The sequence below is a fragment of the Zootoca vivipara genome, chromosome 5, assembly GCF_963506605.1.
Source record: "Zootoca vivipara chromosome 5, rZooViv1.1, whole genome shotgun sequence".
NCBI lineage: Eukaryota > Metazoa > Chordata > Lepidosauria > Squamata > Lacertidae > Zootoca > Zootoca vivipara.
This window is the reverse complement of record NC_083280.1, coordinates 65,700,205-65,713,725: the sequence shown is the minus strand read 5'-3', so window position 1 is coordinate 65,713,725 and position 13,521 is coordinate 65,700,205. Positions and strand designations below refer to the sequence as shown.

The following is a 13,521-nucleotide window of genomic DNA, read 5'->3' as shown; positions in this document are numbered from 1 at the left end:
TTATGGGAGTTGTAGTCTACATCTAGAGGGTACCATCCTGACTATACTTGCTGAAAGTAACTTCAGCTTGACATTTCTGCATTGCAGGGGGCTAAACTAGATGACACTTGGGGTCCCGTCCAACTCTACAATTCAATGGTGCGATGATTTCTTGGTGAGTTTGGCAAACGTTCTGGTTGCTCATTTTCACTGTGGAGTGAGCACGGATCAATCAGTGCTACAACAAAGCACTTTTTAGGTCTTGCAAAACATGTTCAGCAGTCCCACCCTGGTACGCTTGCATATTTATCTTTACAAGATCATCTCTTGAATGTGAGCCCAGTGAGGAGGAGCCGAACTGCCCCAAGGCTGCACTGATCAAAGCCCTTCCCACCTTCTCCTAGGGAACTACTATATGGAACTAAAAAGGTCTTGTTGGGTTTTTTCAGCATAGCAAAAAGGAGTTGGTTGCTACTGCTTATATGGAAGGTGAGAAATGACACCTCCAGTCTAACCAAGCCAGTCTACAATTATGACTTTTGTTCAGTACGCAAGATTGACAGATAGCAAGTAGTTCTGGCTTAAATTCCATTTACTGTTTTGGAACTTTGAAAGCACGTTTCAAACTTTATGGCCTTATGTAAGTTTTCTTAGTAGTTCATCCTATTGATTTCAGACACATTAACATACAATAAATATTCTTAGGCTTGCATCATATTCCTAACCAGGTTTATTCTGTAATAAATTTCCCTGCTGCTAAGGTGACTTGCTATCCCCAAAATGATGGACTTTCTTTCCTTGGAGATTGGACGGCCATCTGCCATGAATGTGTGAGTCGAGATTCCTGCATTGCAGGGGGTTGGACTAGATAACCCCTGGGGTACCTTCCAACTGTACAATTCTATGATTCTAAATAGCACCCCGATCTAATACAGACTTGTGTGCATGTAAGTTCAATTCTTTCAGCTCCATCTATGAGCAAAATGTAGATCTATTCCTGCAGCTTTAATGTTTAAAAGGTGACTAGGATCAGCTCTTCAGCTGCAGAACATGTGGCTGAAATCACTGGCCTCAGTCCAGATGTGTGCAAATATAAAAATAACAACTGCTCACACATTGTCCTTTAATGGAAGCTGCCTGCAGACTAGGAAAACCAGAGCCAGCCTCCCTCTCTAATATTACTGACTCCAAGAATTCCAGCTTTCTTTTTTAGCTATTCATTTTGGTTGGCGATTTACATGTGCTGCACTCTTTTAATTCCACCCAGATAGCTACATTCAGATAGCAATGATCCTTCTTTACATGCTTGGAGCATAGTGACTGGCAAAGCAACTGTGAGTGGTGTATTTTACTTCTAACTCAATTTATTCCACATCTAAAGCAGTCTGTTGACATCTGTTTCTCTTTAGATTTAAAGAGTCCTGCTAAGCATCTTTCATGTTCGCAACTGACAAACACCTGCTTCACCATTCATTTAGAAGCCGGCCCATAATACAGTACTTGATGCCACAGGAAGTTCTAGGAAAGCTAGCTAAATCAGTTTTATTTGCCTTTTTCTCCAGTGTGGAGAACAAAAGGCTCTGCAGACAAGTGACATTGGCATGTGGAGTTTTGAAAGTCAGCAATCATATTTTCCTCGAAAGATGAGCAACACCCAAGGTATGTATAGACTCATAGCAATTTCTGCTTATCAGTAGAAGCGGCATAAACATGCAATAAAATATTTTGTATTTGCTGATGTGGAGAACTGAATTCTATAAAAGAAGGGTATGCTAGCAAGTAGGGCCATAAAATTTCAGCTACTGTATCTAATTTTCCTATGCATATGTTCTAGGTGTTTGATCTAGGTTCTGCTAACCCATAAGCATTCATTGCATTGTATTATTTTCCTAATGTGGAAAAATACAATTCAATAGTTAATAGTTTCATAGAATCATAGAACTGTAGAGTTGGAAGGGACCACAAGGTTAGAAGATCCCATGGACTGCTAGAAGATCAAACCCATCAATTCTTAAGGAAATCAGCCCTGAGTGCTCCCTGGAAGGACAGATCGTGAAGCTGAGGCTCCAATACTTTGGCCACCTCATGAGAAGAGAAGAATCCTTGGAAAAGACTCTGATGTTGGGAAAGATTGAGGGCACTAGGAGAAGGGGACGACAGAGGACGAGATGGTTGGACAGTGTTCTCGAAGCTACGAACATGAGTTTGACCAAACTACGGGAGGCAGTGCAAGACAGGAGTGCCTGGCGTGCTATGGTCCATGGGGTCACGAAGAGTCGGACACGACTAAACGACTAAACAACAACAACAACAAGGGTCATGTGAGGTTTCGAGTAACTGAGCTCATAGTATATCATTTTATTTTCACCAACACTGCAAATAAGATGATGTATGGCTCAAAAATGCTGTCCTGCAAGGCTTTCAGAAAGCCAGAAATTGCATTTTTGTTCACTAGACCTAGGGAGTCTGGTTATGCTGCAAATGGGTAATCTGTCTTACATACTTGTTGTTCCCATTATTGTGTCACAAGGTCAATAAGCATTATTTCATTTTGTCTGACATGGAGAACAAGAGGGAACATGATAGGACTGGTGTTGGCAGAAAGGGCTTTTGGAAATCAGTTGTTATCATCCTGCAAGATTCCAGAATGGAATTTCTTCTTGGGTTCCAGGAAGGTGGGACTCAAGGCATGTGATGTAGAATACAGCAATTGCTACCTCCCTGTAACAGTACCAAAAGCATACAACAAATCATCTCTAGAGTTGTCACTGAATCAGAAACAAAATCAAAGCTTTCTTTGATGCTCTAAAGCAGAGACATCACCTTGCCGACAAAGGTCCATACTGTATAGTTAAAGCTATGGTTTTCCCAGTAGTGATGTATGGAAGTGAGAGCTGGACCATAAAGAAGGCTGATCGCCGAAGAATTGATGCTTTTGAATTATGGTGCTGGAGGAGACTCTTGAGAGTCCCATGGACTGCAAGAAGATCAAACCTATCCATTCTTAAGGAAATCAGCCCTGAGTGCTCACTGGGAGGACAGATCCTGAAGCTGAGGCTCCAATACTTTGGCCACCTCATGAGAAGAGAAGACTCCCTGGTAAGACCCTGATGTTGGGAAAGATGAAGGGCACAAGGAGAAGGGGATGGCAGAGGACGAGATGGTTGGACAGTAGAAGCTACCAACATGAGTTTGACCAAACTGCGGGAGACAGTGGAAGACAGGAGTGCCTGGTGTGCTCTGGTCCATGGGGTCACGAAGAGTCAGACATGACTAAATGACTAAACAACAGGAGGAGGAGGAGGAGTGGGTAAGCATCCTCCCTCCTCACCTGGCTGGATGTCATGTCATCCTATGGGTGTTAAAACATTAGGGAGCTAGGTGTGGTTTTGTTTTACTTTAGTCTGGACTGAAGCTGGGAGCTGAAAAGAGACAGTGGTTTGACTTGTTCTCTGTGCTGAATCCAAAGCTATGGGTTTGGGACCCTCCTAGAAACCTAATGGGGAAGCAAGATCTGTTGGAGTGTTAATACTGTGAGCCTTTCTATCTTGTGCTCGGGTTGTATAGATGTCTAAGTAAAACCATATATCCTAAAGAAATTGCAGTCCCCAATGACCTTCATTCCAAAGAAAGTGAACCCTGGGTAAGTGCTGGCACTCCTGGAGTCTCTCACTGCTCAGAGATTAGTGTGAACACAATGGTATTAGAGGCAGGTCCAATAAAAATATATAGTAAAGCTACTGAAATTCACATCATATAATATTGTTGGGAAGACCTTTGAAAAGAGGTCTGTAGGCTTAGGCTGCAGCCCTGGGCATATTTTCATGGGAGAAGATCCCAGGAAGCTTAATGGGGCTTACTTCTGAAAAGACATGTATAGGGTTGCACTGATAAAGGTTTCTTTGTATGAATCTGTTCATTTAAAAGTGTGCAAGTAGAGCAGGCATTATGGGGGTGCAGCAGCAGCAACAGAACATGCCTCCCTGGGCACCTCGGTTCCCAAAGCAAGATCAGCTTGCTTCTCTCAATCTCAGGGAAACCTAGAGTGGCCAAGCTCATAAATTCATGAGCAAATTTTGTTTTCAGCACCACCTATATCTTCTGATACATTTGGGCAATTTCAAGTAGCTTAGGAAAGGGGTTTAGCTATAGTTTAATGGTCGGGGCTGCTGACGTCATTAGAGTATGAACTACAACCAAAGTGTGAAGGCCCGGCAGGGCCAGGTCCCAAGTGGTCCATTTTCAAGCCGTGTCTAGGGGTGCTGGGTGTGAGTCCATAAAAGGGGCCCCATGAAAAGCATGAAGGGAAGTCCCAAAGAAAGAAAGCAAAGGCCCAGAGGCAGGTGACATAAAATTTTCCAGGTAGGCAGCGAGGTTTGGAAAGGCAGCAATGCTAGGAAATAAAAGCTGCTGCTGCTATTTAGTAATTGTCCTTTACTTATCTGTTCCATGTTTTAAAGGATGGTGAGTTTTTTTGTTTTTTTAATCTGTTGTAAACCACCCTGTGGCTTGTGCAAAGAATGGTATATAAATCATCTAAATGCAGAGAGTAAGGACAGAGCTTCAGGCGTCATTAGTCAGCTAGTCTGACTGCCAAATTGCTCAGACTGGCAAGTCAGCCTGAAGGATGGCTGTTATATTAACCTAGCTAGCTAGTCTTTTTTCATCAGGGTAGTACTGCAGAGTAGCAATGATTGGGATCCTGTGAACAGGAACCTGTGGGTTGCACTGGAAGCACATAGATTGAGGTGTGTGGGGTCCCGCTATCAGATTTTTTTGGTCTGAGCACACTAGCGTATTACAAAAACAGAGCTCCGAGAGAAACAGAGACCTATCACAGTGTTTTCTCAGGGAGAATGCACCCCCTCCCCCTTTGCACAACTGCACAAAATGCATTTCCCCCCCCCCCAAAAAAAAAATCCCCAAAAACCTTATTTCCCTTTTCTTGTCTGTGGTGTCACAAGCAGGAAGGGAGACAGCAGGCAAAGAATTCTCCAACCCTTCTCTTAATTTCAAGTGGAGAAAGGTTGAACACCACCACCTGGTGTGAAGCTGAGAAATGACCATTTGTAATTTGTGAATGTTTAGATTTGAAATAGGAATGGAAAGCATACTGCCACATCTTTTCCCCCCAAGGGATGGATCAGGGCATATGTGGTGTGTCCTTTTATCGTGCAACAAACTCATGAATGATCTGGGGTTAAGAATGAGCAGTCAGATGGCCAGGTTTGTTGATGGCTCCCAATTATTCAGGGTGGTAAGGATGAAAGAGGATGGCAAAGAGCTCCATATTGGGAGAATGGGCATTAAAATGGCAGGTGCAGTTAAATGTAAGAGTAATGGACATGAGGGCAAAACGTAACTTCACGCATGGGGTCTTAATTGGTGGTGACAGACAACAAAAGGGATCATGAGGCTGTGGTGGATATAGCACAGGCATAGGCAAACTTGGCCCTCCAGATGTTTTGGGACTACAACTCCCATCATCCCTATCTAACAGGACCAGTGGTCAGGGATGATGGGAGTTGTAATCCTATAACATCTGGAGGGCTGAGTTTGCCTATACCTGATATAGCACATTGAAAATGCTGGCCAACAGTGTGGCAGCTATAAAAATAAATAAATGTTGAGTTCTATGTTACAGATCTTAAAGAGAATAAAACTGCCAATCATTGCCCTGCCTTCCTTTAAATTTACTGTGTGACTACACCTACAATGCTATGTACAGCTCTGGTTATCGCACCTGTAAAGAGATGGTGCAAAAAACAGCAACCAAAATGATTGGCAGGCTGGAGCAACCCCCTGCAAACAAAAATTGTGGTGTTTGAGGCTGTGGAGAAACATGTAAGTTATGTAAGAGTAGAGTGTTGACTCGGATTTTTCGGAAGAGAAGTGGTTTCCTGCTTCGGGGTGGATGTCCCTATGATAGTTCAGCACCAACTTCTGCAGAGTAGAATCATTGAATTGGAAGGGACCCTGAGGAGCTTCTAGGAACATCAACTGTAGAAATATGCATTTGTCCCATAATGGGATCAAACCTGCCACCTTGGCATTATCAGCACCACACCCTAACCATCTGAGCTATCCAACAGAGTGTACTATTACTATTAGATTGATCTATTATATTCATTAGTTGCTTTCCTTACAAAAGTGACCCAAAGCAACTTATATTAAAACATTTTCTGTTGACATAAAAACCCGGCCTTTTCTCCACAGAAATAGAGATTTCTTAATAGAGGGAGAAAATGTGGCATAGGTGTGCTCAGTAGTGTCATTATTTGTTGAGACAAAGTTTTATGAAGTTGGTGTGATAGAAGGTCAGGTTGTTCTTTTCCGTAAAAAGATACATCATGGGGTTTAATGGCTTAATAAACATGACTACAAGGAACTAAGTAAAAAACCAACATTTCAATAAACCCAGTCCTTCCGCAGTGAAAGGAAAAAAGAGGGCAGTTAAATTTTAACCTATGGGAAAGAAAAAGAAATTGTAGGAAATGAGCATGGAAAAGCAGAAGTTAAAAACCATCCAGGTGAACTGGAACTAGAACAGGGTTTTGATTTGGGTTGGGGTTTTTTAAGTACCAACAAAAGTGTTTAAAAGATCTTGGTTCATGCTATCCCAGACAAGATGCTGCTGATTCAGAAACATCAAGTTCTTTTTTAAAAAGCTATTGTTATTAAAGCTTGAAAACAAAAAGAGAATATATATATATATATAGAAATATCAAGTTCTGAAGGAACCAAACAGTCATTTCTGGGAGGAAAAGTTACTTATTATCAAACCAAAATAACCCACTCAGAAGTGTCATATACTTTAGAGGAAGGATAGTATGGTAAAGGGAATAATAACAAAAAAAAATGCGCCTCTAAACTCATTGATGTTTATAGGACACCAATCTATCAAATAGAGGCATATATCTAGATATATTCATATAGATGTTCTTCTCCAAACTCACTAGGAAGCAGAAAGAGTTTATACTGGCCCTTGTAAGGTATGCAACTAGATAACCAGAAGCAGTTGCTTTAGTTTTCACAGATATATTGGCAAAAAGGCTTGTTAAATAACATTTTTCATATTAGAAGCAATTGTATGGACACTGAACCAATTAAGACTGTGCACATGGGAACATAAGCTTCTTTCTCTCACTGTTCATAGTGCATTAAAGTGTATTAATATGCAGCATGAAAAACTAATTAAGAACTGTCTTCAACACATGCCAGTGCTTTTATTCTAGAAAAAAAAAGGTGCCAGTACTGCGCACCCAGGAAAAAAAGCACGGAACATTTCTATCAAGTACCTTCTGTCTACCTGAAACATCTGCATGGGATACATTTCAAGGAGCCATGTCTGATTGATCAGAATCTAAATATGGCCAAAAGACTGAGCCAGTCAATTATAAAATGAAGCCTGGAAACAGGCTAGTGAGTCACATAGTCTCCTCCGCCTGATCCCTGAATATTCCACTGTTTAGAACACAGACTTGGTAAAAGGTTTCACAGGAGACAGCAGAAGAAGTGTGCTGGAGGCAAACAGCATGTGATAAAAAAGGTCATTCATTGCACCCATACATATGAGTCAGACTCTTCACTGCTACAGCTATGGTTTACTTTATTGTGTCGGTAAAAGTAAAGGAACCCCTGACCATTAGGCATAGCTGCCAAGTTATCCCGTTTTTAAGGGATTTTCCCTTATGCTGAATAGGCTTCCTCGCGAGAAAAGGGAAAACTTGGCAGCTATGCCATTAGGTCCAGTCGCGGACGACTCTGGGGCTGCGGCGCTCATCTCGCTTTACTGGCCGAGGGAGCCAGTGTACAGCTTCCAGGTCATGTGGCCAGCATGACTAAGCTGCTTCTGGCGAACCAGAGTAGCACACGGAAACACAGTTTACCTTCCCGAAAGAGCGGTACCTATTTATCTACTTGCAGTTTGTGCTGCTAGGTTAGCAGGAGCAGGGACTGAGCAACGGGAGCTCACCCCGTCGCGGGGATTCGAACCGCCAACCTTCTGATTGGCTCTGTGACTGTAGCTGACAATGATTTCCACGGTAGTTCTTGCACCTATTCAACCTGCCTTGACACATAAATTACTAGGTTCTGCCCTCCCCTACTTCCTCCTCTGACTTCTGAGCCACACTAGAAACAGAATCACAGAATTGTAGAGTTGGAAGGCACCATGAGGGTCATCTAGCCCACCCCCCTGCACTTTAGGAATCTTTCATGGGTCTCGAACCCATGACTCTAAGATTAAGGATTCTCCTGCTCTTAACCCTAAACTTTTTTTCATTACTGCTGCTATTGTGAATTGACATGGTTGCAGACTGATTACTCTGTTCCTTGAAAATAACAATAGAAATACATGCATCGGTTGGATAGCTCAGTTGGTTAGAGCATGGTGCTGATCATAACGCCAAGGTTGTGGGTTCGATTCCATATAGGGCAGCTGCATATTCCTGCATTGCAGGCGGTTGGACTCAGGCTTCCCCAAACTTGGCCCCCCCAGCTGTTTTGGGACTACAACTCCCACCATCCCTAGCTAACAGGACCAGTGGTGAGGGATGATGGGAATTGTAGTCTCAAAACATCTGTAGGGCGGAGTCTGGGGATGCCTGGGCTGGACTAGATGATGCTCAGGGTCGCTTCCAACTCTATGATTCTATGATTCTACATCTTAAAAAACAACAACTGTGCGCAGATGTCAGGCGGCAGGCTCAGGCCAGTCTCACCAGGGTCCTAATTGCTGCTCATACTACCAACCCGCCTCTCAACTACTCCCATTCCAGCCTGAGGCAGACTCGAGAGAGCTAAGCGAAGTCGGGGGCGGAGAGCCGGGGGGATCGCTCTTTCGCGGGCTGCCGCTCGGCTTTACCGCGCCTTTCATTTGCGCCCCGCCCAACCGCTGTCCCTGTGAGTGCGCGCGCGCGTGGCGCCAGCCGGCTGTCTCCGCGGAGGGGAGCAACGGGCCCTTGGCTCAGCGACGGCAGCAGGAGCCCGCGAGGCGCTGCTGCTGCTGCAGGCGGCATTTCACTCGAGAGCGGCGTTCGCGGCGAGAGATTGGGGCGCGCACCGCCCCCGGCGCCGTGTCACGGATTAGGCGAGGCGAGCGGCGGGTGGCGGCAGCAGCAGCGGCGGCTGGGCTCGGCCCCGCTCATTGTTGGGCTATTGTGGCGGCGGCGACCGGCAGCAGCTGCCGCTCCTCTCTAGCGAAAGCCCTCAGGCGAGGCGGACTTGACGCGACTCTCCGGGCAGCCATGGCTTTATGGTAAACTGGCGCGCTTTCTCCTCTTCGGAGGAGAGGTATTGAAACGGGGGTGGTTTTGCTGCAGAGAGATGGAGGGCTGGGACTGGGGATGCGGGTCGGAAGACAGCCGGAGGGGGTGGGTGCCGCCCTCCCCGTGCCCAACGGCGTTTGCCTGGCGCATCTGGCCGGCCCCTAGCGGAGGCGCAGGGCTGGGCTGCGGACACCTTGCGGTCCCATTCAGAAAGCGCCCGCTCTGACGTGTTGACAAGGCGCCGACCCTCCGCCAGACAAACATGTGTGCCTCGAGGGGCGGGGAAAGCCTCGAAGCCCTTTTCTTCCGAGCTCCGCCTCTTGCTGCCACAGCCGGATCGCCAACGGCGAGGAATCTCGAGCTTAGGGAATCGGGATAGACGCGCCCTCTGCCTGAGGGTGATCTGACAGATCCCTTTCCCTTGCCATTACTGTATTATATACACCGTGTTTCCCCCTAGAGCATCGCCGCTCGGGAACATGCTGTGCTGGAAAGGGTGCTCGTTGGTTGTATTATCAGGGGTGGAGTTGATCTGGACAACGGGGCGGGCGGCAGTTCCCGCCCCCTTTGAAATGTGACGGAAACGAAGCAGCTTCAGTCGTTTCCAGATGTCATTTGTTTTAAAAGGGACACTTGGAAGGGAGTGCACATTTCAGAAACAACATTATAGATCCTCCCCACTCTTCTCTTTTTAAAAACAGACTCCACAAATCCCTTAACAGGCCCACTGGGGTTTGCTACCCCATCCCCACCTCCAAGCACCCCCTTTTCTGGTAAGTGGTGCTTGCCCTAGGGATTTTATTGCATCTGTACCTCAGACTCATTCTTCACTTCAGAGTTGCAGTTTTCTCTTTGCCTGCCCTCAGCACTTTAGTTATTGATTCCCCAAGGACTTGCAGGTTGCATCAAGATGGCCTTGAATGAAATACAAATACCTTCTGGGGGTGGGGAGAAGAAAGCAATCAAGACAATAAGGTGGAACTGAGAAGATGCTCAGGGAGAATTTTCACCCTCTCTCTATCATAAATGGCTTTCCTTCTTTCCTTTTCCCTTTTTATTGTGAGTGCAGTATATGACCTTTATAATTTACCATGCCATTATATATATTAGACTAACTAATGTCAGGATTAACACAAGATTCTGTTCCTAATTGGGTTCAACTGTAAATTGAACAGCAATTAGCACTCTACCAGGTTTTCGGCCTGGTAATTGCTCTTGTTCTAACAGGCAGTTTCTCCAGGGACATGTTGAAATATTGCCTGTAAATAGCGTTGCCAGAATATGAAAAATAAATGTCTGAAGAAAGTGAGGAAGGAGTAACAACTGTGAAATTGCGCTGTCTAGAATCTTGTACTGTATTGCTTTTCAATAGATAAAGGCTTGGCATAACCGTAACCTAGCTTGCTGTAATATATTTTAGTAGGCCAACTAAATGTAAAATTGATTGTATTTTAAAATATTGCATAATGATGTCACATTTCTGGACTGGATCTCCAGACAAAGGATAATTCATAAGATTAGCAATTACTAGGACTGATACGACTGTAAGAATAGTTTAGGTCTTGAGAAATTCAGAAGTCCAAGTTGAAAAGTGTTGTCAAATTCTAAATTGCTAGGAATGTGACTGGACAGCTACAGTTAGAAATGTCATAAACTGGGATTCTAGTGATAGAAGCTTTTTTTCTTTTTCTTTTTTTAAGAAAACATATACTGTATCTAAATTTGGAGTTTTTGTTGTTGGGGCTGTTGGTGTTTGGGCTATATAAAGCTGAAAGATTTACCAATATTTGCTTATTTTTAGCAGCTATGCTAATGTTCAGTGTCAGTAAACATTTTAAGATCATAACAAATTATATTCAATTGCTAAATGTGCTCACTCAAAAATGACCTATCTCAGTAGAGGCTAGGAGCAGTTTACACAGTGAATCAGTGCACTGAAATCATGAGTTTAGTGAATTCTGATGGGGTTTTGAATGTGTCTGAAAGTTGAGTCACACAACCCTCTCAGCATGTTACCATCCTCAGAGAATACTCAGCCTACAACGAGTTGACTTGGGAGAGCAGTGGGACTGCTGCTGGCAAGCTCTGAGTTTGGCACAGTCATTTTAGAGAGTTGGTAGCAGTCATTTTCCTCCCTCTGGCCTAGTAACTTGTCCTCTTGTTTCGAAGTGGAACTTAATGCAGCTAGCTTTGTCAGTTTTCTAACTGGAAGTAGAAAGTTTTTATTTTATTAAATGGTAACGGTAAAGGGGCCATTTAACAAGGGTGGTGCATGTACAGAAGGAAACTTCATGTACACATTCCTTGCATGGGTTGAAATTAAGCACTCAAAAGTATACAGTGGGCATCCATCTGTTTAGATTCTGTGTAACTCCGGATGTGGGATTGGTTACTGTACAAAGCACTTAACATTCATTTGGAGGAAGTGAGCATAATTCATTTGCTACTTCCTGTGGTACCAATTGTGAAGAACAGGATCTGTGATTTAGGCCTCCCCTCCAAACCTGAGCAGGAGATCTGAGGCTTTGCAAAGTGGCCATCTGTTGGGTGGTTAGATACATACAAAAGTGGACAAAAGTACATGGGAAACATACTGCTGGGCATGCATATGTCTAGACAGGGATCTGGAGAGGGGATAGGACCTGGTGGGCACCAGGGAAGACCTTTGTGGCTGCATGGGCACCCATGGGCACAACATTGATGGTTCCTGGTTTCACATGACATCCTGATGTACCCAAAATGTCAGTAACTGTTGACAGCCGGTGTATACCAGTGGTCAGAATTTTAGATTTTGATTAGGGAAATTTCCGGGTTCAATTTTCTGCTGACCCATGCATTTCACTAGGTGACCTTGAGCTCTCCATCTAGCCTACATCACAAGGTTGTTGTGAGGGTGATATAGTTAAGTCTTCGGCATATTGCCTTGGGCTCCTTAGAAGAAGGATGGAATACAATCTAATAAATAAATTAGATGTGTTTTTTTATGGACTAGTACGCGGGTGGCACTGTGGTCTAAACCACAGAGCCTAGGGCTTGCCAATTGGAAGGTCAGTGGTTCGAATCCCCACGACGTTGCTCGGTCCCTGCTCCTGCCAATCTAGCAGTTCGAAAGCATGTCAAAGTGCAAGTAGATAAATAGGTGCCACTCCGGCGGGAAGGTAAACGGCGTTTCCGTGCGCTGCTCTGATTCGCCAGAAGTGGCTTTGTCATGCCGGCCACATGACCTGGAAGCTGTCTGCGGGCTCCCTCGGCCAGTAAAGGGAGATGAGCACCGCAACCCCAGAGTCGTCCGCGACTGGACCTAACAGTCAGGGGTCCCTTGACCTTTCACCTACTGCATATATATATTTGTTTCACAAACCAGAACTGAATATAAGCTGTTTATTTTTAAAATGGGGGGAACTTCCCCTACCTCCCAAACGACATGCTACTTTTGTGTTGTAATAAGGGTATTGCCTACCAACAGGTCATTGGTTAAAATCCCATTGCTCACATGAATGTTATTAGAGGATACACCAGTCTGCTAGCTATGAGCGGATTAGGAGCGTACTGAAGTAATGGAATGCTTAGAATAATCATGCCAGTTGACCTTAAAGAAGTTTGTAGCAAACAAGCATATGGAATTAACTCTTCTCCATGAGCTGAAGGTCACCTTCTTTTGATACCTTTGCTCTGAGTCAAGTTTAAAAATCAATGGAATGGTTTACCTTGATACAGAGGCAGAATTCGTCAGTATCTTTTCTACACACAATAAACAACCAGGGTAACCTTAGATCTAACTACTTCCCTCTTGAAACTTCTATATGATCTGTTTTATTATGATTTTGCTACACTAATTTGTCCATCCTTTATGTCCAGTTGACACTTGGAAGAAGACAGAAAAAACAAGCCTATCGTACACTCTTTGCAGGGCAATACAAGAGCACTACACAGTAAACAGCCCATAGTCACTTCTGAATAAGTATGCAGAGCATTGCATTGTAAAATCAACTAAACTGTTGTAAAAAAGCAGACATATTAAATGATTGCAATAAGATTTTACAGTACTTTCAAGTGACAGAAGTGCTTATATATCTTAATCAGGTTGTCATCTATAATGTAACTGCTTAAGCTTTCATGGAGCTAATCTTAGAGCTCACTGTGTACATTCAAATTTGCTGTCATTTTAATGTTTGAAATTTCTGCATAATTTGATGTGAATATGTATCAGTTGAATGTTTGCATGCCTCTGTTTGCTTTGTGTTATTGATTTGGCTTGACATGTAGTCTACTT

The 13,521-nt window shown here is 44.0% G+C and overlaps 1 protein-coding gene across 3 annotated transcripts in view; it reads left to right on the top strand.

Annotated features, from left to right (window-relative positions):
• Positions 1-8,958: 8,958 nt before the first annotated feature.
• STAMBPL1 (STAM binding protein like 1) overlaps positions 8,959-13,521 on the top strand; it is a 26,435-nt gene continuing 21,872 nt past the window's right edge. For 2 of the 3 annotated variants that reach the window (XM_035137513.2, XM_035137510.2), the window contains exon 1: positions 8,960-9,238. In XM_035137513.2, the coding sequence (XP_034993404.1) occupies positions 9,236-9,238 (3 nt within the window). In that variant the 5' untranslated portion in view covers positions 8,960-9,235. Of the gene's footprint in view, positions 9,239-13,521 lie in introns of all 3 variants that reach the window. The other variant, XM_060274876.1, reaches the window with a different exon arrangement.